General features: G+C 42.1%; 1 protein-coding gene across 3 annotated transcripts in view; it reads right to left on the reverse strand.

Moving 5' to 3' along the window:
• Window positions 1-22,647, reverse strand: part of BMPER (BMP binding endothelial regulator) — a 350,399-nt gene that overhangs the window by 54,436 nt on the left and 273,316 nt on the right. The window contains exon 14 of one of the 3 annotated variants that reach the window (XM_036739449.1): window positions 13,410-13,500. The exons of the other annotated variants lie outside the window; for them this stretch is intronic. Coding sequence (XP_036595344.1) covers window positions 13,446-13,500 — 55 coding nt within the window. The 3' untranslated portion in view covers window positions 13,410-13,445. Of the gene's footprint in view, window positions 1-13,409; window positions 13,501-22,647 lie in introns of those variants that run through there. 3 annotated transcript variants of the gene reach the window in all.

The raw sequence follows: 22,647 nt of genomic DNA on the forward strand, positions 1-22,647 counted from the left end.
CAGTTTCAGAACATTTGTGTGAAAGGAAATTAATCTGGGAAACCAAAGGCTCATTACCCTTCCTCCTTATCTCTGCCTCTGAGAATCCTGAGCTTCCTCCCAGGCTAAGCTCAGGGGCCATTTCCAAGGATTGTCTTCCTGGAGCCCCAGCAGTGGTTAGTGCACTCTCCTTCAAAAATTGTCTTGTATTTATTCATGTGTGGCATTTTGGGTCTCCTCTCCTGCAGTAATAATGTAATCTCCTTCTAGTATTTGAATCCCTAGCACCCAGTCGAGGGCTGTAATAGATGCCCATAGAAAGGCATCAAAAGTGACAAGACTTCCGCCTTCATCCAGTGCAGCTCACACAAGATGTGCATCCATCTACACTGCCATCCCAGCAGAAAAGACCAAAGCAAGGTCACCGACAATCTAGACATGAGCTGACCAGGACCACAAATGTTGCATTGTGTTACCATCACGTACTAAACCAGTCAATCGATCAAAAAGCATTTGTTAGATGCTGCTAAGTGCCAGGCATTGTGCTCAGTGTTGGGAATAAAAAAAAGGGCTTAGTTATTTGGACCAATGAAATGATGTGAAACCTTTTGCAAAAATCTGTGTCAGGTTATTCAGAACACCAGAAGCAAGGCTAGCCTGCTACACAGTAGAGCCCAGCACCAACGTCAGGGAAAAACACATTGTTTTAAATAACAAGCCCTTTCATTCACGACAATACAGGACATTGAATTTTTCTACATCAGTGAGTTTCGACTTGTTGACATTTTCAGAAATCATATTCGATATGTTATTTGAAAAACAAAGAGTAAGGAAAATGCCTTGAGGCTAGAAATGCCCTAGAATTCATGTATTGTTAGACTATTCCCTGTATGAAGGGAGAATTACCTGGTCATTATAAGCTTTCTTCCTTCTAATTACCATGACATATTGAGAGATACCAAATAGATCTATTATCTTTGAGTCTGTTGGGAACACATTAAAACCATTTACTTTCAGGACCTAAATAAAGCCACAACTTATGTGAATTACCCCTGTTCTCTTGGATTTCTATATTGTTTAACTGAGATGCAATACTATTATGTATGAAATGTAATTCTGAAAGGTATGTCTTGCCCCCTGCCATCTCCCTAAGCTTATAGTCTATTATTGTCTATTCTCAGTCATGCAACAAAAATGAATATGTCAGCCAGAAAACCAATCAACTATATTACTCCAGCACCTGAAGAGTCTGTGATCTCATTGGTGGTGGGCATCACTGAAATTGGTTACAATCCTTTCATGACTTAGGATATGAGACTTTGAGGGTTCCTGGGGGCAAAAGATAGGTACCACCCTCTGGCGCTGTTGACGGTGAGTCCAAAATTAACTAGGCTGGTCTTGGGACAACAGGACTACATGTACAGGGTAGAAAGGACAGTGGGGTCCAAGGGGTAGTGGAAAATACACTGGCCCCAGAATCAGAAGACTGGGATTTAAATCCCACTGCTGGTGCTTTGTGACCTTTGTGACCTTGGGAAGTCATTTAACTTTCTGAACCTCATTTGTTCAAATGTTAAGTGTGTGTGTAAGCAGGGCAGGGGGGAGGTGTAATAGAACTAAGTGACCTCTACAATCCTTTCCAGGGCCGTACCTATGAACCAAATCTCTCTCTAGTGTTTATTACTGTGTGATGATGGGCAATCCCTCCTTTTCTCCAGCCTTAGCTTCCTCATCTACAAAATTCAGATTTGAATTAGATCACCTCTAAGGGCCTCTGAGGTCTATCTCTATGATCCTATGATATGGAATCAAATCCTACATTGGTCACTTAATACCTGTAGGCAAAGTGGTTTCTCTTTTGTGGAGTCAGGTTCCTCAGCTCAACAAACATCACTAAGTTCTATGCTAAGCACTGTCCATACAAAGAAAGGGAAACAACCAGTGCCTCTGCTCTGGGAGCTCACATTCTAATGGGCATGGGATGGGCCAGAGGTTATGCCCTGTGGCCTAGGCTTTGGGAACCCAGATTCACAACCGAACCACAGCAAGACATCGGAGGAGGACTTTAGCAGAGAGTCAAAGCTTTAATCAATACTATACATGGAACATGGCAATCAACAAAGAGGCAAGTGACCAGGATGGAGAGAGAACTGGAAATCACATCATTCCAAAGATCATCGAAGGAACTGAGGACATCCAGCCCAGAGACTGTGGGGACGTAATAGAGAGAACTGGAAATCATGTCATTCCAAAGATCATCGAAGGAACTGAGGACATCCAGCCCAGAGAATGTGGGGACGTAATAGAGAGAACTGGAAATCACGTCATTCCAAGGATATCGAAGGGACTAAGGATATCCAGCCCAGAGACTGTGGGGACCTAATAGTTCTGGAGAGGGATTACATTTACTCTGGCTTCAGAGACAGGACAAGGAAGAAGTAAGTACAGGAGGAAACCGATTTGTAATTAGAATCATCTGGAAGCAGACTGAAGAAGAAATGCTTCCTCAGGAGGTAGTGGGTTCCCCTCAATTCAAATGGAGGGTACACAACCATTGATTTAAGAAGTAGAAGAAAGATTCTTGTTCATGTCTGGGTTGGCATAAATGGACCCTGGATTTCTTTGCAATAAATTCCACATCTGTAAAGTAACCTATATGATGTCCTTTATTTGCCACTTAGACTCTTCATGGGCTAGCCCTTTCCTACCTTTTCTAATTTTCTTACATCCCACTTACTCTTCAACCCAGTCAAACTGGCCTGCTGGCTATTTCTTACATAAAATCCTATCTCTCATCTCTAGGCCTTTGCACTGGCCATTCTCCATGTCTGAAATGCTCTCCCCCAAGCTCTGTTTCTTAGAATCCTTAGATGCCTTTAAGACTCATCTCCAGGAATGCCACCCTCAGGAAGCCTTTCCTGGTTCCCCCAGATGCTAGTGCTAGCCTACCTCAAGTTACCTTCCATCTAGATACTCTATTTATCTTGAATTTTCTGATCCACATATGTTGTCTCCTCATTAGGGATGAGCACCTAAAAGGCAAGGACTGTTTCTTCTCTTTCTTTGTGCCTCAACATTTAGCACAATGCCTGGCACACAATGGGTGCTTAATACATGCTCAGTGATTTGCTGGTTTCTTAATATCAGGATCGAGCCTGCACCTGTGTTTTGATTGGCATAGAGAACTCCTGGATGACCAAAGCAAGCCAGTCATTTGTGTTTTATAATGAGGGGAACTGAGAGGGAGGTTACATGACATGTCCAGGGTCACAGTCCATATGTGTCAAAAGTAGGATTTTAAACTGTCTTCTGGGCTCACCTACCATGTCTCTATTCACCAACCTGCCTCTATGGAATATAGAAAAGTCTTGGAGTGGAAATAAGCTATTAAAGCTAAACTAAGACTGTTGGGATGCTGCGTGTGCATGTGTATGTAGGTGTGTGTGTATGTGCACGTGTGTGCACATGTGTTTATGTATGTATGCATGTACGTGTGTGAATATGCGTGCGCATGTGTGCATGTGTGTGTGCATGTGTATGTGTGTGCATATGTGTGTGTGCATGCACATGTGTAAGAGGGGGTAGACTTAAATAAAAAATACAATAAAAGGGGTGCTTTAAATCAAGAAACTATTTGGCTCATTGGTTTGGTTCCACTGACAAATGTCACCAACCTGGCATCTAGCCAGTCAATCTTGGAAACACTATCAACTATGTGGCTTCAAAGATCCAGCTGTCCAGCCATTTTCACTCCCATCATCAATCCCCTGGCCAGCTTTCACAAGTACACATTCCTTTCTTGCCCACAGATAAATCCTCTTCCTCCAGGGAGACAAATTTTCCATTCAACTACAAATCCTGGTTCAGGATCAAAATGAATGCCATTGGAACACTAGAGTTCTTAAAAAAAAAAACTTCCTTGAAGTTTATGCAATAGGAAAGCCATCCAGAAGGCTGCCATACCACCTGATTAAATTAGAAACATTGGGTTTATTTATACAATAACTGCCATGGCTTACAGATGAGAATCCTAGAAATAATACATGTCTTATAGCAAAAAATATACATATATAATTCTTCCTTCTATGGTTTATATAAATGTTGTATGTTTTGAATCTCTATACATACACATATACGTACACATGCAGTGTGTATGTATAGATGTGTACAGATAGGTATATTTACACTATGTACTCTGGGTATGTTTTTGCAGAATCTGCATTTAAAACCCATAGTCCTTCATTGGCTGTTCAATGCAGGTGTCAAGGACACCAGTTTTCCAAGTCTTTGGCCCTGAACAAAGGTCACCGTTGGGGACAGAGAACTGGTTTGATGCATCTTCCTTTGTGATGAACCAAGTTGGCAGGACAGTGGCAGCCTGCAACACACGGCTTGTTGCAGGGGCCGATCTCGTTCCAGTTGTCACATGTCTTGATGCATCCAGGCCCACAGGTGTCATATACAGCACCATGTTTGCACTGGGTGGCTGAAAGATAGGAAAGGTGGACAGTATGAGCTTTGGAAAGTCCAACTATTAAAAACAAGACACTCATTTCTTTGGGTTCAAGGGCATCCCCTGAAATTCATTTCACTTACAAGCATTCTCACTTATCATGACTTCCAATTTGTATGCTTTATATAAGGCAATTCTTGAGCTTGCATGTCTGCCATTTCAGAACCATAACCAACCCACATGGATAGAGGTGGCAAACTGCTTCTTGTCTCAACAACCACTTATCTATTCCAGTTTTCAAATGGACTCACATCATGATTTCATTGACATGGACATAGTCCCCCTCAATGAGGAGCACACCCCTTCGATGCCCATACGTGTGGGCATGTTCTCTACAAGGAGGGCAGGGAGCACAACTCAATTAATCCAATAAACACCTTTCAAATGTCAATGTGAAGATCCTAGATGTACAATGGGAAGGGGACCTCAGAGGCCATCTAGTCCAAACTGCTTCATTTTACAGATGAGGAAACTGAGGGCCAATAAGGTAAAGGGACTCCCCCAAGGTCACACAGACAGTAAGAAGCAAGGGCAGGATTTGGACCCTGGTCATCTGCCTCTAGAGCCAGAGGACAGTGGAAAGACACTGTCCTATGCCACCTGTGTAATTCACTGGGAAATGTCAAGATGAAACAAAACAACAAAAACCCTTGTCCTAAGGAGGTTATAGTCTTCCTAGGGAGATAGGACATTTACATGGATGAATTAAGTAGAGACAAAAAGCAAGCAAATAAGGGTAGGAGAGCTATCATTCCTATTTTATAGATGAGAAAACTGAGATTTCCAGTAGCTAACTGACTCAACCAGGGTCATACATTTAGGAAGTGTCTGCAGCTGGATTTGAACTCAGGTCTTCCTCACTCCAAGCCCAGTGCTCTATCACCTATGCCATCCTCTGTCTCTGTATGGAGAGATTTTTTTAAGTATGCAAAGTAAATAAAAAATAACTTCATGAGGTTAGGGGGCCAGGATAGTCCTCCCCTTCAGCAATATTTGTGAGAGTAAAATCCCATTCATATGTCTTAATGAGTATTGATTGGACATCATAAAAGCCCACATGATTTTTTACCATAGTAGATGTTCCCAAAACTAGATGGCACAGTGGCTAGAGTGCCAGGCCTGGGGTCAGGAAGACCTGAATTCAAATCTGGCCTCAAACACTTACTAGCTGTGTGACCCAGGCAAGTCATTTTACCCTGTTTGCCTTGGTTTCCTCACCTGTAAATGAGCTGGAGAAGGAAATGGCAAACTACTCCAGTATCTTTGCCAAGAAAACCCCAAATGGGGTCACAAAGCCAGACATGATTGAAATAAGTGACACAGTAACAGACTTTGTCAGGTCCCTGACTATTCTAAGCCATGTGCTGGGCATCTAGAAGATCTATGTAGCCAATCAATCAACAAACACATTGATTAAGTGTCTAAACATCATGCTAGGCACTAAGAATACAAAAAGAGAAGGAAATAGTCCCTGCCATCATAAGTAGAGGGAGCTAGATGATGTAGAGGGAGGATAGACAATGAGTGCTAGACTTGGAGTCAGGAAGATCTGAGTTCAAATTTTCTCTCAAATACTTACTAGCTGTGTGATAATGGACAAGTCACTTATGCTCTTGTCCTTGGTTTTCTTATCTGTAAAATGAGCATTATGATTGCACCTACTTTAAGCATCATATAAGCTAACACGGGCTCCTATCAAACCTTAAAGGGCCATTTGATTCCAGCTATCAAGCAGACACCAAATACAGACAAGATGAAGAAGGGGTTATTATCCCAATAGGTGTAAAAAGCACTGCCCCCTCTTTTTAGCAGTATGATACAGACTCTAAAATGCCAATGCGGGATTCTATGGGTGTGGGAGCTCCCTCACTGATGGGGGTCTCAACTTGTCCATGACTTAGTAGAGGGTTTTGAATGCTTTCTGTAGCTGAAAAATCAATCCTCTGAGGCCACTTCAGTGAGACACTTCTCGAAGATAGTCTGCTGCTAATATGGCAGAGGCATAGTCTTACATTGGGCCCTGACGCCATGCCCTTCCAGCTCAGTAGGATCCAACAGAGCTTGGGTTCCACTAGTGTTGCCTTCAGGGTCGCCAGGTTGCCAGGGTCACCTCCACACCACAGTGAAGTGCTCAGGTGGATAGTGATGGAGATGGAAAAACCTTCATTTTCCTACTGGCCTGCATGTTAGCAAAGCACTTCCTTCAAGGTCACCCCAAACAAAAGTGGTGATGCTACAGGTGACCTCAGGCTCCTCTGCCTCCAGGATCAAATATGGAATAATCCGGTATTTAGAGCCCTCCCAAACCCAGCCTCTTCCTGCCTTTCTGACACTGATCTCCTCCATGTGCTCTGTGATCCTGACTTTGCTCTACTCCATCTCTATCTCCACCTCCATCCCCATCTTGAAATGGCTGGCCTCCTCTTCCTCAAATGCCACATCTCTCTCACCTCTACCCCTCATTTCTTGGCTTCCTTCAAGAATCAGCTCAAATCCCATCTTATAGAAGAGACCTTTCTTTCCCAGTCTCCCAAGTGCTAGTGAATTCCTTCTGAGACTACTTCCCATTTAAACTATATATGTATGTGTCTGTGTGTGTGCAATACTTAATTCTAGCCTGACATTATATAGCATTTACTCTGCACCAGACACTGCAATAAGCACTTTACAGTTATCCCATTTGATCCTCAAAACAACCCTGGGAGATCAGTGCTATTACTTCCATTTTATAGATAAGGAAATTGAGGCAAACAGTTAAGTGACTCACCAACAGTCACACAGCTAGTAGGTGCTGAGGTTAGATTTGATCTCAGGTATTCCTGACTTCAGGATGTGTCCTCATTATTTATGCACATGTCTAGTTATTATTTGCATGTTTTCTCCTCTATTAGCGCGTGAGCTCCTCAAGGACAGCAACCATGTTTTTGCCTTTCTTTGTCTCTCCACGGTGCTCAGCACTGTGGCTTACATACAGTAAATGCTCAATAAATTCTTGAATGATTGATGAAAGAACACAAGTTCTTGCAGATCTTGCTTTACTGGAAAGGTCCAGAATCTGACTTTGGGTCTACAGTGCAAAAGTGAAGCTTATCTCCAGATGGGTGGACGTTAGATGATGAATTTATTGGTCCCAGCTCTTTACAGATACTACTGACTAAGGTGTGTGAGGGGTGTCCAAAACTGTATCAATAGAGAGGGGACCAAGGCCCACAAAACACTGGAACTTTCAAAGCTTTGAACTCCAAGTAATGGAAGGAGAACCCGTAGTTCAACCCTCCTCATTTGTGATTCAGCTGGCAACAACAGCATACATGACTAAATACTGTGTAATTGGAGAACTGGAAGACAATGGCTGGTGTTCAAGCTAGCAGGTTTTGGTTTTCGTTTTCCAAATTATAAATTCGTAGCAGTTACAGAACATGCCCTTTCTGACTTAAGTCAATTAACAGGAAGGCGATCAGAACCATAAAATGAGATTCTGTGAAGGCTACTCAAGTAACTGTCACTCTATAAAAAAATCAGATGAGAAAAGTGATTTCGTTACCAAAAGAGTACTCAATTATCTTCTGACATAAATTCTCATTTCTTATAAGGATATTGCCTGCTCAACTCATAGGATGCTAGGAAAGTATTTGCAAAAACATTTGAATAAAATCAGTTTCATAAGGGTTACTTAGCAGCATGAACCCATTTTTTTCTAGATAGAACTCTAATTTCTATTTTTAGCATTATTGTGTTCCTACACTAATGGCTTACTCCAATTTCTCACTGGAACATCAAGGTGACCTTGGGTTCTCCAAAGTTCACAACCCCTTCATAATTCAATAGACCACTTCCTGTAAAGCCATCACCAAAAGCCATTCTTGGCTAGCCATGTGTCAGGATGAGCCTCTGTAGACATAGTTAGGTTGGTGCTCGGATGATCAGAAATTTAGAGAGAAATCTTAGTGAATGTCAAATTCACCCTCCTCCTTTTGCATGTGAGGAAACAGGCTCAGAATTAATTTACAAGATCATAGATTTAGAGGAGGTTCAGATGACAGAGGTCATTGAATCAAACCCACTCATTTTACAGATCTGGAAACTGAGGACTTCACTGACTTGCCAAAGGTCACAGGAAGTAGCAGAGATGGGACTTTATGAACTTACATGCACAACAACCATTAGCCTTTCATTCAGTTTTTTCCTTACCAACCACATCTACCAGGTATCTATATCTATCTATCTATCTATCTATCTATCTATCTATCTATCTATCTCTCTCTCTCTCTCTCTCTCTATCTATCTATCTATCTACCTATCTATCAATCTCCATCTATCTATCTATCTATTTTCTGTGTGTAAATATACTGAAATGGGCTGGGGCAGTAGAGAAAACAGAAGTCTGAAGAGGTGGGGCTTGGGTAAACAAGGTCACACAGTCCTTGTCATTTCCATGCACATAGAATTAGCTGGAGAAAATATCCTGCATTCTAATGCCAACAGAGTGAAATCCCTAGATTAAAAGCAGCTTTCATTAACCAGGCTGATATCATTACAGCTGTTTGTGACACTGGGAAATTGACATCTTCCACTTCTACAACATTCATGGGTCTCTTTGCAGTGACGAACAGTTATCCTTAAAATATTTAAAATCACCTCGTTGATAAGAAGACAAGAGAGAGGGAATGCTGGAGAGAGAAAGACAGGAAGAGATAGAGAGAGAACAGCTGTATGACTCCCAGGTCCTTTTCTCTAAGTAAAGTAGTGTATGTCAGGTAAATGAGTCAAAAATCTGTTGAATTCTCTCAATAAATATAAGTTTTTGAGTACAGGGACTGTTTAATTTTGGTCTTTGCAACTCCAGCACCCAGCACAGTGCCCAGCACATAGTAGATAACTAGTAAACGCTTCATGATTGAACGAGATGCAACCAGTAGAATGTAAACTCCTTGAGGCAGGGCCTATTTCACCTCTGTATTTAAATCCCCAGTGCCCAGGGCAGTACCTGGCCCAGAGTAGGCAATTAATGCTCTTTATTGAATTGAGTTGAAGGTGAGGAAGGAAAGGCAGGAGGATGTGAGAAAGACAAGGGTGATTATTTCTTTCTGAACTTAGCCTATGAGCAGCCCCATGGGCCTAAAGAGTAAGCAGCAGCCCCAAGAGTAATTCTACACAGCTCTCACTCATCAGAACACACCACCCCTGCTGTAACACAGCCTGTCCCCGCTTCTCCTTGGCTAGGCAGTGTAGACTAGGAAATGAAAGTTACAGCCTGCTAAACTTTAACACAGGCACTACGCTTGGCAAGGGGAAACTGGGCTTGGTTAATAATGGAAAAAATCACTGGAGCAAAGGGTCTGGAAGTCACTCAGGGATTAAATTCTTGATCCCAGCAATTGTAAAGCAACAGAAGGAGGGAATTGGTGCAGAGGCTGGATGAGTTGGATAAGAATGTGCCTCCTTTGTGGCCCCTGAGTGCTCTGACCAGGAGCCAATAGAGGTGCTCCATGTGCCCTTCCAGAGCTAAGCTTCTTAATGCAAAGGAGAGAGCTGTCCATGGTCTGAAAAATAGTGGCGGTTTGGGGCATTCTGATCATAGCTCATTTTTCTATTACCTTTCATATCAAGGAGAATCAATTGGCTCTGCAGGCATTTCAGAGCAGAAGACCTAAACAGCGGCAATTCCCAACAAAAGGTCAGCTCTTTCCTCAACTTCCCCTCCCAATGTCCATTTATTATCAAACATTTCCAGTCATCTGAATTTTGCTCCAAACACAGAGGCCAGGAATTAATTAGAAACCACTATACATATAAGGTTACATAGCAAATTCAATTTCTGCCTAGGTGCTACCAATTTCCCTAACTGGGGGCTTAGAGCAATGGTGAATGAACACAGAATTTTGCATCTACAATGAACTCCCTAAAGTCAAATATGAGAGAACTAAGTGGGCCATCATATTGTCTCCTAGGTTTAAAATGGTGCAATGGATAGAGTGCCAGTCCAGGAATCAAAAAGACCTGAGTTCAAATTCAGGCTCACACACTTACTAGCTATGTGACCCTGGGCAAGCCACTTAACACTTTTAGTTTCAGTTTCATATCTATAACATGAGCTGGAGAAAGAAACAGCAAATCACTCCAGTATCTTTGCCAAGACAATCCCAAAAAGGTATTACAAAGAGTCAGTCACAACTGAAAATGACTACCCAACAAAAAAAAGGCTTAAATGAGCTAATTATTATAACAGGGTTTTCCATAAGAACTGTTAGGAGAAATACTGGAGGCAGCAGCACGGCATAGTGAAAAAAGCAGGGGTGAGGGGTTGGGTTGTTTCTTATGATGTAATGTCAGTTTCTTGAGAGCAGCAACCATTTTGTCTTTATCTCTATATTCCTGGTGCCTAGCATAATGCCTGACACATAGGCATTTATTAAATGAGTGTTGAATGAATGAATAAGTGAAGGCCAAGCTTGGGTTCATGGCATATGGGCTTGTAAATGTATGGAGGTACACAGTATGTCTTACAATCATTCACATACATGGTGTAGTAGACAAGCCTCATTTTGGAGTCCAGGAGATAGGGGATCAAATCCTCCCTAAATAACTTATGACATGTGTGACCTTGGGCAATCCGGGCCTCAGTTTCCTCATCTGTTAAAATGATGAATGAGAAGGTCTACAATCTCCCTTGATAACTGAATATTAGTTCTTCAGAGAACTTCCAAAAGTAACAATGGCCATGCCAGTAGTATAGCCAGATCACTTCTTGGTTAATCCCTTGTTCACTCTGCATTTCTTACCTGCTTCTCACCAAGAGCCTCCAGGTCTTGGCCCCCAGTGAACTGTCTTCACTGCCTTAAGTGGTCTTGAGCATTGTTCCAAACCCAAGGCTCAAGTAATAGATGTCAAGCAGTGGTAGTCCTTAGAGGTCCCAGTATCCTCGGTGAGCCGCAAATGAGTGCCCAGGCAATACCTACACATGTGGCAATGGTTTGACTATCCAATTTGCCACTCGGCTATAATTAATCATGTTAGCTTTCTTAAATGCCTCTGACCCATTGCTGAGTCTTGAGTCTCTCAGCTTCATCTATGCTTTGGAGATGGTGGCTGAAAGATCCCAGGAAAAGCCATATTGCTTTTCCATTAGCAAAATCTTCTTAGAATTTTGGAGCCCGCCTCATGAAGGAGGGTTTGGAGGTGAGTCAAGGAGACTCCAGTTGAACATGTATACTGAAAGTAAGAAGCCACAAGTCTAGGATCAGTCAGAAGCTACCCCTCATGGCACAGAGGCTGTTATCCAGTGAAAATTCCAGTGACAGTCAATGCTTGTAGGCTACATAAAGACTAAATCTGTCCTCAGGGCTCACTGGAGGAAGAGTCATGCATGGTCTGACAAATCCTAGTATTCCAGTCAATAAGTGATCTACTTAGAAAAGACAAAGAGAGAGGAGAGTCATCCCAGTAATGTGGCAGGAGCATGGCATTGCCGGGAGTACTGGCAGGGGATTTGCGGAGACCCCAACATCAAATTCTGCCCCTGACATTTATTAATTGTGTGACACTGGACAAGCCATTTGATCTTTCTCAGGCTCAACTTCTTCATGTGTAAAATTGGCATAATATTTGTAGTACTGATGGGTGCTTGTGCTTGGACCCCAATTCCAAGATCACATTTCTCTCCAGCTTCAAAACACTATCCCTGACATTTTTCTCCCCAGCCCAAGGACACTGTGCCTAGCAATAACTCATGAGTGGGCCCCAGTAAAACAAACTATCTTTCCCTGTCACAAGAACAAGCTGACCTGTGAAGAAATTCTGTTGTAAAAACAGGACAATCTTGTAACCACAGAATTATCCTGTACTGATTCCCAAAGTTATCATACATAATCCAAAGGTCAAACTATAGACATCAACCCTCAAAGCTATCCTGCTACAGATGTAACAGACCAAAAGTACACCCCTGAGAAACCCCTTCCCCTGGTTTCCAGGAGTCAATGATGCCTGTGACCAAGGTTGTAAGTTATCACCTAATTTGCATATCTGCCAGATAATCCACTACTTTTGCTGTATAAGCTTTAGCATCATTCCTCTTAAGCTGCAGGTTCCTTAATGAGCTTTGCCCACCATATTGGCATTACAATAAACCTTTGCCACCTTGAATTAAAGAATGCTTTAGTCCACGAATTCATTCCAGATGACTTTGTCCAGTCCTCTGGTCTTTGGGGGTTCCCCAAAGTCATTAAACCACAACAGTATCTGCCTCAGAGGATTGTTATATGGCTTGAAAGGAGATGCTATAAAGTGCTTTGCCAATCTTAAAGCCCCATGTAAATGTCTTATTATTATAACCCATGCTTCCAATGCTTAGTGCATCTCTCCCGTGCTCTATACACAACTTGACATACAACTGAGCTTTGATCTGTGGCCGATTTCTAGATCTGAGAATAGCCCCGGAGGCTATCTAGTCCAAGAATACTCTCCTGTAGTCTACAAGAGGAAATTCAGTCTTATAGAGGTTAAATGACTTGCTCAAAGTCACGCAGATAGTAAGCAGCAGAATGAGGAATCAAATTTTGACTCCAAATACAGCCTTCTTTCTGTTTTATCATTCTGTTTCTCTGTATTGGAAGAAATTCTTAATGATGATAACCCTGAAAATCTGTTAAAATCAAATTGTCAACAAACACCTCTTCCTAAGTGGTGGATGCCTTGCTCAGTGACAGCTTCCTGTTTTCTCAAATTGCAGAACAAGCAGGCCATTGTTTGACTTCCTGATCCCACCCACTTTTCCCTTTCTTCGCCAAGAGTGTGCTGTGATAGTTGTGGTGGGCTGAAGTATCCCTGGAAGGGTTCAGGCTTCCTCCCACCGGGAAAGCCAGATGGCTCCTTTACCTGCACAGTTCTGCTCTTGGCTTCAAGTGAGACTTTGGCCCCTTCTCTCTGGCAAGCCCGGGCATACGCCAAGAAGGATTCACAATATCAGTCTTTTATGGACTGGACACTCGCACATGTCTGTCACGCAGGACACTGTTGGGGAGACAATGGAGAAATGAACATTGGATTTCCCTCAAAGTCATTACACAGCACATGGCACATTATCTGCCCTCGTCCATGCCTGGATGACTCTCTCCTCACGCCTGCCTTTTAAAACCTTCTCTTCCTTCTAGATTCAATTCAAGGAGGACTTCATGTGTGAAGCCTTTTCTTGATCCCCCTCAATGTTAATGATTTTGTATCAAAATATGGACTTCTCCAATAGAAGGAAGCGCTTAAAGACAGAGATTGTTGCATTTGTGTTTGTTTGTGCCTCTAGAACCTAGCACAGTGCCTGGCATGCAGTAGACACTTAATAATGCTTGTGGAATGACGAATAATAGATAACATTATTCAAGAATACTCTCCTGTAGAAAGGTTATGTGTATTACTACTGCAGCTCCACCTCTTCTTCCTCCTCCTCCCACTACTACTTACTACTTACTACTACTTACTACTACTACCACTACTACTACCACTACTACTGCTACTACTAGTACTTCTACTACTACTACTACTACTACTACTACTACTACTACTACTACTACTATCATTATTCACATTTATTAGTAAACTGAAACAGACCTTAAATGACCTGATCTGCCTAAGGTCAAAACAGCTAATCCATGGAAGATTTGGAATTTGGGCCCAAGTCCTCTAACTACAAATTCTCCCTTTCCGCAACACCACAAACATTTATCTTGGTCTAGCATCCTTGAGGTCTGTGACATTAATAACCCATTTGGTTGAGGCAAGTTGATGAGTGAAATCATTCATAAAAAGTGTGTTAACAACATGACAAGATACAAAGGAAGATGGCCTGGCAATGCCAGATCTCAAACTATATTATAAAGCAGTAATCATCAAAACTCTGGTACTGGCTAAAAAAGAGTAGTGGATCCTTGGAATAGATTAGGTACATGAGACACAGCAGTAAATGAATATAGTAATCTAGTATTTACAAACCAGAAGACCCCAGCCTATGGGATAAGCTCACTATATGACAAAGACTGATGGTAAAACCGAACATATTAGAGCACAAACTAGGTATAAACTGCATCTCACACCAATACCAAGACAAGGTCAAAACGGGTACATGATTTAGACAGATAGGGTGATACCATAAGTAAATTAGAAGAGCAAGGAATTGTCTACCTTTCAGATCTATGGAGAAGGGTAAGGTTTGTGACCAGAGAAGAGATAGAGGGCATTACAAAATGCAAAATACATAATTTTGATTATATTAAATTAAAAGCTTTTTCACAAACAAAAGCAATGCAACAAAAGAAGGAAAGCAAAAAGCTGGGAAATGATCTTTATAGCAAATATGTCTGATAAAGGCCTCATTTCTCAAATGTATAGCAAACTGAGTCAAATTTTTAAGAATACAATCCATTCCCCAACTGATAAATGGTCAAAATATGAACAGGCAGTTTTCAGATGAAGAAATTAAAGCTATCAATAGTGATATGAAAAAGTATTCAAAATCACTTTTAATTAAGAAATGCAAATCAAAACCTCTGAAGTACCCTCATACCTACCAGATTGGCCACTATGACAAAAAAGGAAAAAAGATAAATATTGGAGAGGATTGGGAAAATTGGGACACTAATGCACTGCTGGTGATATTGTGAACTGGAGAGCAATTTGGAACTATACCTAAAGGGCAAACAAACTGTGCATACCCTTTGATCCAGATATTAAGTCTGTATCCCCAAGAGATCATAAAAAGAGAAAAAGAAATGTGCAAACATATTTATAGCAGCCCTTTTCATGGTAACAAATATTGGAAATTGAGGGGATGTCCATTATTTGAGGAAGGGCTGAACAAGCTATGGTATATGAATGCAATGGAATACTATTGTACAATAAGAAATGATGAATAGGCAGATTTCAGAAAAATCTGGAAGGACTTGTACAAACTGATGCAAAGAGAAATGAGCAGAACCAGGAAACACTGTACATGGTATCAGCAACACTGTGGTGACCAACTATGAATAACTCAGCTCTTCTCAGCAACACAATGATCCAAGTACGAAGGACAAGTACAAAGGACTCACAAAGGAAAATGCTATCCACATCCATATAAAGAATGGATGGACTCTGATGCAGATCAAAGCATACTGTTTTCACTTTATTCTTTGTTGCTTTTTTTTCCTTTTGATCTGTTTCTTTCACAACTGTGACGAATATGAAAATGTTTTACATGATGGCAAATGTATAACTATATCAAATTGCCTACCATTTTAGAAGGGAGGGAGGGAGAAAAATTTGGAACTCAAAATCTTGTAAAAATGAATGGTAAAATTGTCTTGACATGTAATTGGGGGGAAAAATAAGATGCTACTAAAAATAAAAAAATTAAAAAGAGCTGGGAGTCAAGGAAGTGTATGATACTACTCTCTGTAGCCTTGAAAGTTCCCAAACATAGTAGGGGTTGGGGTGGGGCAGAGTAAATATGTACATCAGGTTTAGACTGCCACTGGGGCTAAGGGTCAAGCAAGGAAAGGATTGAGGGAAAGAACGGAAAGAACATTCTCCTGGTCAAGGCTGCTGGTACCTACTAAATTTTTTACACTAAGACAGAGACACAGTGACCCTACCCTAGTTACAGCTCTCAATCCAAATTAAGTTGTATAGGAAAAAGTACCTCTAGTAATTTATCACAAGTGAATTTGAATTAAATACAAACAATGTTGTATGTAAAATGCCTTGTAGATTAGGAAAATTAATAGGGACACCTTCAAAGGGACCCAACATGTTTGTCCAAAATTAGTGTGTGGTTCTACCCTTGCAGATATGATCACATATCTAAGAATGAATGGGTAAGGGAGAGTAAAGAGCTTGTTTTATACATGGAGACTCTGGCCAGGGGGGTGGGGTGGGTGGGCAGGGATTACTTGACTTTTGTCCTTGAATCCTCAGCACCTGCCATATAATGAGAGCTTAATTAATGCATATTGATTGAATCTAATTGAGTTATGACAAAATATTCATTGACAAGAATGCTTAATTAATGCACATTGAATCTAATTGAGCTGTATGGCAAAATATTTATTGACAAATACATCCACACTTTCAGCCTCCTCCAGTCTGTGATCCTTGGTGTTCAGAAAGAGAACAAACCGACACCATCTTCTGGGTCAACATCTGTCAACATCCAGGGCAAAGGTCCACCTGCCCTGCTCCAGTTATGGAACAGACATTAAGAGAAGGACAGGGTTCAGAATAAAGGACACAGTTTCATCTCTACAACTGATCAGATACAGTTGGCGTATTGTGTTTGATTCTACGTGCCACATTTGAAAAGGGAAACTGGCAAACTGAAATGGTATCTGAGTACAAGGAGCATGATGGGAATGGCACTCAAAACACGTAATAAATGGAGATCTGCATTAAGCACAAGCCAGGTAGGCAGGTACACTGGCAGCTCATGGTACCACTGCTGCTTGGTTAAGATCGGTTTCCTTCTCCCCATGGCTTGCCTCAGGCAGAAAAGAGTGCTATTTATGGGCTGCACAAGAGTTCTGGGACTATTTTCTCATGTTTTTCATAAAGGGTTCCAGTATTTGCACTCCATCTATAATATTTACAAATATTTCCGCTCTCCAACTCAACTCTGCTTATCTGCTTGTCCTATATCCCAAACTCCTCTCCCTAAAAAAGACAGAAGGTCTAATGTCAACGCAAGTTGTGAGTGTGCTTAGAGGGGGCATGATAACTCTCTTTAAGTACCTGAAGGACTCTCAAGTCCTGCCATGGGTTTTTAACGATGTCACTTCTACTCTGCCCATCATCCCCACACGAAATTTAGATCCTACTGGGGGACCACACTGAGCTCTAATGGGTGAGTTTTTACTTCATCTTGCCCAGAACCAAATCAACCCTTACCTTCCAGGACCACCAATGCCATAAAATATAAACCCATCTCTCCTCAGCACCCTCCACTATCAGAAAGTTCTTTGAGGCTGTCTTGTTTCCTTGCCTGGCACGTGGCATAAGTGTTTCATAAATACTCTATCTAAGAGACGAGGGTTTAAACTTGATGTAAAAATGGGCTCTCTAACAGACAGAGAAGCCAAAAATGGAAAAGCAGCTCCCTAGATTTGAATCAGTAGGGGCTGAGTGACTAACCCAGAAGGTTAGAGTAAGGGATTTCTCAGGTCCCTTCTCATTCAAAAGACTTCTTTCATTCTGCTGATCCAGCAATTAATCCCATTTCTGTATAACTAATCACCATGGAGTCAAAGTAGTTAGCTTAGCATGAGCTCAACCCTCTTGCTGTGGCTACAGCCACAACCAGCTTTACACCCAACCATATCAGCAGTAACCCTCCTCCTTCCCTTTCTGGGGCTTCTTCCTCTTCCCTCTGACATTGCTCTCCAGAGAACATAGCTTCTATTTCATAACAGGATCCTGGAGAAAAGCAAGGCTTCTTCACATAATGTCGCTTTCCCTCCAACTCCTCAGAAATTTATCTATAGAAATTTATTGACACCTAATGTCAATTCCACATTAATTCCATAAGAAGATTTCAGGTGTAATAATTTTCAGGGGCCAGTTGGCCCTGTCACAGGACAGTAGCAAATGGAAATGTGAGCAAGCTGATGCTCAAGGGGAATGGACAAGCCTGGGTCACTGGTACTCATATGCATCCTGAGTAGAACAAGGAGGCATGAATGGGCTCCAACTTGCCACCAGCCAAAAATCATGCATGACAAGAGGCATAAGGGATATGATGCAAGATACAGATGAAGAGAAAAAGACAGTGGCTCAGAGTGAAGGATAATTTAGGGAGAGCCCATGAACAGGATGTGCTGGTATCCCAATAATGTTAAGAGAACCAGAAGAAGGCTCCCATCCCCAAAAATGTTACTGTAAGTGGAACTCTCTTCTCCCACAGTCCTTGCTCTCCAAGGATTTAGCAGAAAATGGGTAATAGATGAACAAGATAGAAGAATAAGAATGGGCTGCAATCTATACCTTTGGAGAGAGCCCAGATACACTGAAGGGTTTTAGGGCAATGGAGTCCATTCAATTCAAGTCAAGACTCATTCATTAAGTACCTACTATATACCGGGCATGCTGCTAACTAAGCACTAAGGATAGTGATAAGGATGGGATCTGTGATATTTTGGGCACAGGGAATTCCCTCTACTAATGCAGGCTGGTATCTTCTTCTGTAATATATAGTCTTAGAGAGTCACTTAGAGGACTAAGAAGTTAAGTGACTTGACCAAGGTCACACTGTAAAAGACAGGACTTGAACTCACATCTTCCTGGCTTTGGGATTGACTCTCTTTGCTGCAGCATGGCTCCCTCTATAGGTGCTGGGGATACAAAAACAAAAACAGAGCAGTCCTTGCCTTCAGGGAGCTTATACTCTACTGGAGAGAAATAATGTATATACACAAAAAATATGTACAAATTGAATTTAAAATGTCTTGGGCAGGAGAAGATACTAACAATTGAGGGGATTATAAAGTGTCTCATGTGGGAGGTGGTATTTCAGTTGATCTTTAAAAGGAGTGAAGTATCACAGGAGGCAGAAATGAGGAAGGAGAATATTCCAGACATGAGGGACAGCCTAGGCAAAGTCATTGAGGTGGGAAAGATGGAATGCTGAATATGGGGAAGTAGGTCAGTGTGGCTGGAACACGTAGCTCATGAAGGGGAATAATCAGGGGAGATCAATCTGGAAAGAGAGGTTGGAACCAGGTCATAGAAGGCTTTAAGTGCCAACAGCAGGGAGCCATTAATGCTTCTGGAGCTGGGGAGTGACATGGTCAGTGCCATGCTATAGGAACAGGGCTAAGTTATAATGTATAAATGACATTATTTTGAAATGAAGTTTGCCAAGTCTGCACATGTCTGCATTCCATACGGTAACATGGACTTACAACTTTACCTTATTAAAGAAAACATGTTTCCAACATATAGGGCTATAATCCCCACACTAAACGTCTCTCTGCTCCCTAACAACAGCCCATCTCAGAGATTCCTACCCTCTCTGGAAGCACAGGAGCCCCTCTGGGGGAAAGGAAAGCAAGCCCAGTGGGCCTGTCTTTCTCACCCAGGTTTGGATTTTGAAGTATATGTATGGATGGATGTAGGTATGGAAGCTATGTATGGATGACTGACAAAATGCCCCAAGAGCTTAGGTGCGAACACCAAGACCAAAAAAAACCCTCACAGAGAAAGCCTGGCCAAAGAGGGGCAGCCTGACATATGGAGACCAGACACCTAGAAGGAGGGCTCTCCACCAAACCCCAACCCCCGCTGGGAAATAGCTCCTGCTTTAAATGGAACTTTGTAATCTGGAAGCCAGCCTGCCTTAGAGTGAAGGCTGGGCTGGAACTGCCTTGGCTTCAGCAGCAAGAGGGCCAAGGGTGTGGGGAAATCCAACAAACGAGGGCCTGGGCTAGAATCCAAGGTTCTTAACCTGGCATCCAGGAACTCGTTGTTGTGGTTGTTCTGGTTAGTACTTTGACAATTGCATTCTAACATCCCTGGTTTCCTCAGTCATTCTATGTGTCTTCTTTTATACAGTTAAAAATTTTATTCTGAGGAGGGGTCTGTCCATAGGCACCACCAGACAGCCAAAGGGGTCCACCACAGAAAAAAAAGGGAAGGAACCTGTGGCCCAGATGCTTTCTGAGGCCCCTCTAGCTCTCAGATCCCATAATACTTTGCTGAAGCCGTGGGTCTCCACCTGTCCTGGAAAGAGGGAATGAGAATAGGAATCCACCTGTTTGGTGGCTTGAAGTCTATAGGTGTGAGGGATGAAGCGATCCAACCAACACAGATTCTGTGGAGTGGACAGAAATGAAACTAGTCAAGTTGGGTAAGAGCCAGACCACTAAGCAGTACCCACATACCTAAATCTTTCAAAAGGTCATTGTTCCAACCCAACTGGAGTGACAGAGAAGTAACTGGAAGCAGGAATAAACACAAAACTATGTCTTGGAGACATTCCGCTCCAGGAAAATCATAATAGCTAACATATATATGTATATGCATATACATACACATATTTGTAAACCTTCAAGCACTATATATGTATGTATGTATACGTATATGTCTGTGTGTAGTGCTCGAAGGTTCACAAACTGCTCTCTGTGCATCATCTTGTAGATTTGATCCTCGCAACTCTCTGAAGGGGCTGTAATTAATATTCCCATACAAGTGATCATTGCACAGTTAGAGAGTGTCTAAGGCAGGATTTGAATTCAGGGATTCTTCATTACAAGGCTCCTATACCACATGAACTTTCTCTTTGTTGCCCTGAAACAAAGGCCCAAGCTTCTAATACCAATATTCTAATGCTTCCATTGCATAGCCACGAGTCATGAAACACAACAAAGAATTAAAATTTTAATTTTGCTCCACAATCAAGGGAGAGTTGCATGTTGGGGAGGAGAAAGCTGGAATGCACAATATAACAAAGAATTATGAAGGGAGCTAAAGTAAGAGTTTGCCACCAGCTGTCCCTATTGGGCTAATTAGGATGGCCTTAATGGTTAGAAGCATTTCCCTACCCTGATCCGAAGTCCATCTCTGCCAGTCTGCTCTAAATTCTACCCTCTGGGCCAAGGAGAACAAGGGGAAGTCCCGCTTCCATGTGTCAATCCTTCATGCCTCCCCCCCCAGCCCTAAGCCTTCTTTCCTCCAAGCCAGGCACCCCCACTTCCTTTGACCAATCTTCACAGGACATGGCCTCCAGGCCTTTCATCATCATAGCGGCCCTCCATAGATAACCATAGATAAACTCTCTAGTTTATCGAAACACTCCCTAAAAGGAGTTCCTAAAAGGCAGGTTCATATTCCAGTCTAAAAGGACAACTATCCAGTAGAAATGGGGTCATTGGAGCACGTGGTCCTACCTACAAGCCAAGCCCTGGAGAAAAATTCAATAATCATCTCCTCCTGCCAGTCTCAACAACAATAATGTTTTAACAGTTTTCAACCAAGGCTTTCTAAGAGGTAAGAAAAACTGACACGTCAATACTGACAACATCCCTGGGCCAGGAAAGTGGCATTACTCTTATAATAGCAAGAAGTCACAGGAATAACATCTTGCAGCGCAGCTCCGCCCCGCCGGGTTCTAGTTCCGGCTCTGACACTGGCTAGCCGAGTTCCCTTGCACAAATCCCTCAGCCTCTCTGGGCTTCATTTTCCTCCTGTGTAAAATGAATTCCAACTAAAGGACCTCAAAGGTCCTTCCCAGCTCTAACCTTCTTTAACCTTGATGAAATCCATGTTTGGAAGACTCAACCCGAAGCATGACTGCAAACAATGAGTGAGGGGAGATGCCAGGATGCTGAATGATTGAGGAGGCCCCTAAGAGGCTGTTGGTCTGATCCCCTGGGGCGTTGGTCCTGAGTCTTCCTCTCCAAGAGAATGAAGTCTGTAGTGTAATCAGAAATGCATGAATTTTAATTGATAACATGGCCGGAGGAGGCATGGAATATTTTGGAATTCTGCTCTGGAGCTAATACCGTTTGGTTTTAGATCCAATATTCATATTTTTCTTTATAAGGACAGATGAATAAAACATGGGCAAAGAGGCGAAGCAGGGACTTTCTCAGATTCATAGGGAATTTCAGCTGGCTTTCCTCTGGCTTTGTTCTCCTAACACAGAAGGTTTGCCCAGGCATTTTCTTGGCTCTGCACCAATGATGTCTTTTTCAAAATTGCTTTGTATTAATTATCTAATTTGATCCTCCTAACAACCCTGTCAGGTAGGAGCTATTATTATCTCATTTTACAGATAAAGAAATGGAGGCAGAGGTTGTGACTTTCCAAGTGCATACAATAAAATACACAGGATTACAAAGGAAGCCAGTTGTACAGAAACACGGTTATCAGAATGAAAAAAAGAGCCCAGATTAAGGCCTCCTGGAATATGTGAAAGGCAATTTACATAGGGCCAAGAGGCTCAAAGAGTAGATAGATTCTCACTCTCTAAAAAATGTTTAAAATGAAAACCCACTTTGTTGGAAGTTGTGACATGCTACAATTTACCTCCTGAGGTGACTCACTTGTCCCCAAGAGTTCTACAAAGCTGCTAGAAGCACCATGGCTCCCCTTACAAAAAGAGACTGCCCCTACCTTCTGGTTTTGGGGTTTTTTGGATTTTT

The sequence above is a fragment of the Trichosurus vulpecula genome, chromosome 9 (assembly GCF_011100635.1).
Source record: "Trichosurus vulpecula isolate mTriVul1 chromosome 9, mTriVul1.pri, whole genome shotgun sequence".
In the NCBI taxonomy this organism is placed as follows: Eukaryota; Metazoa; Chordata; class Mammalia; order Diprotodontia; family Phalangeridae; genus Trichosurus; species Trichosurus vulpecula.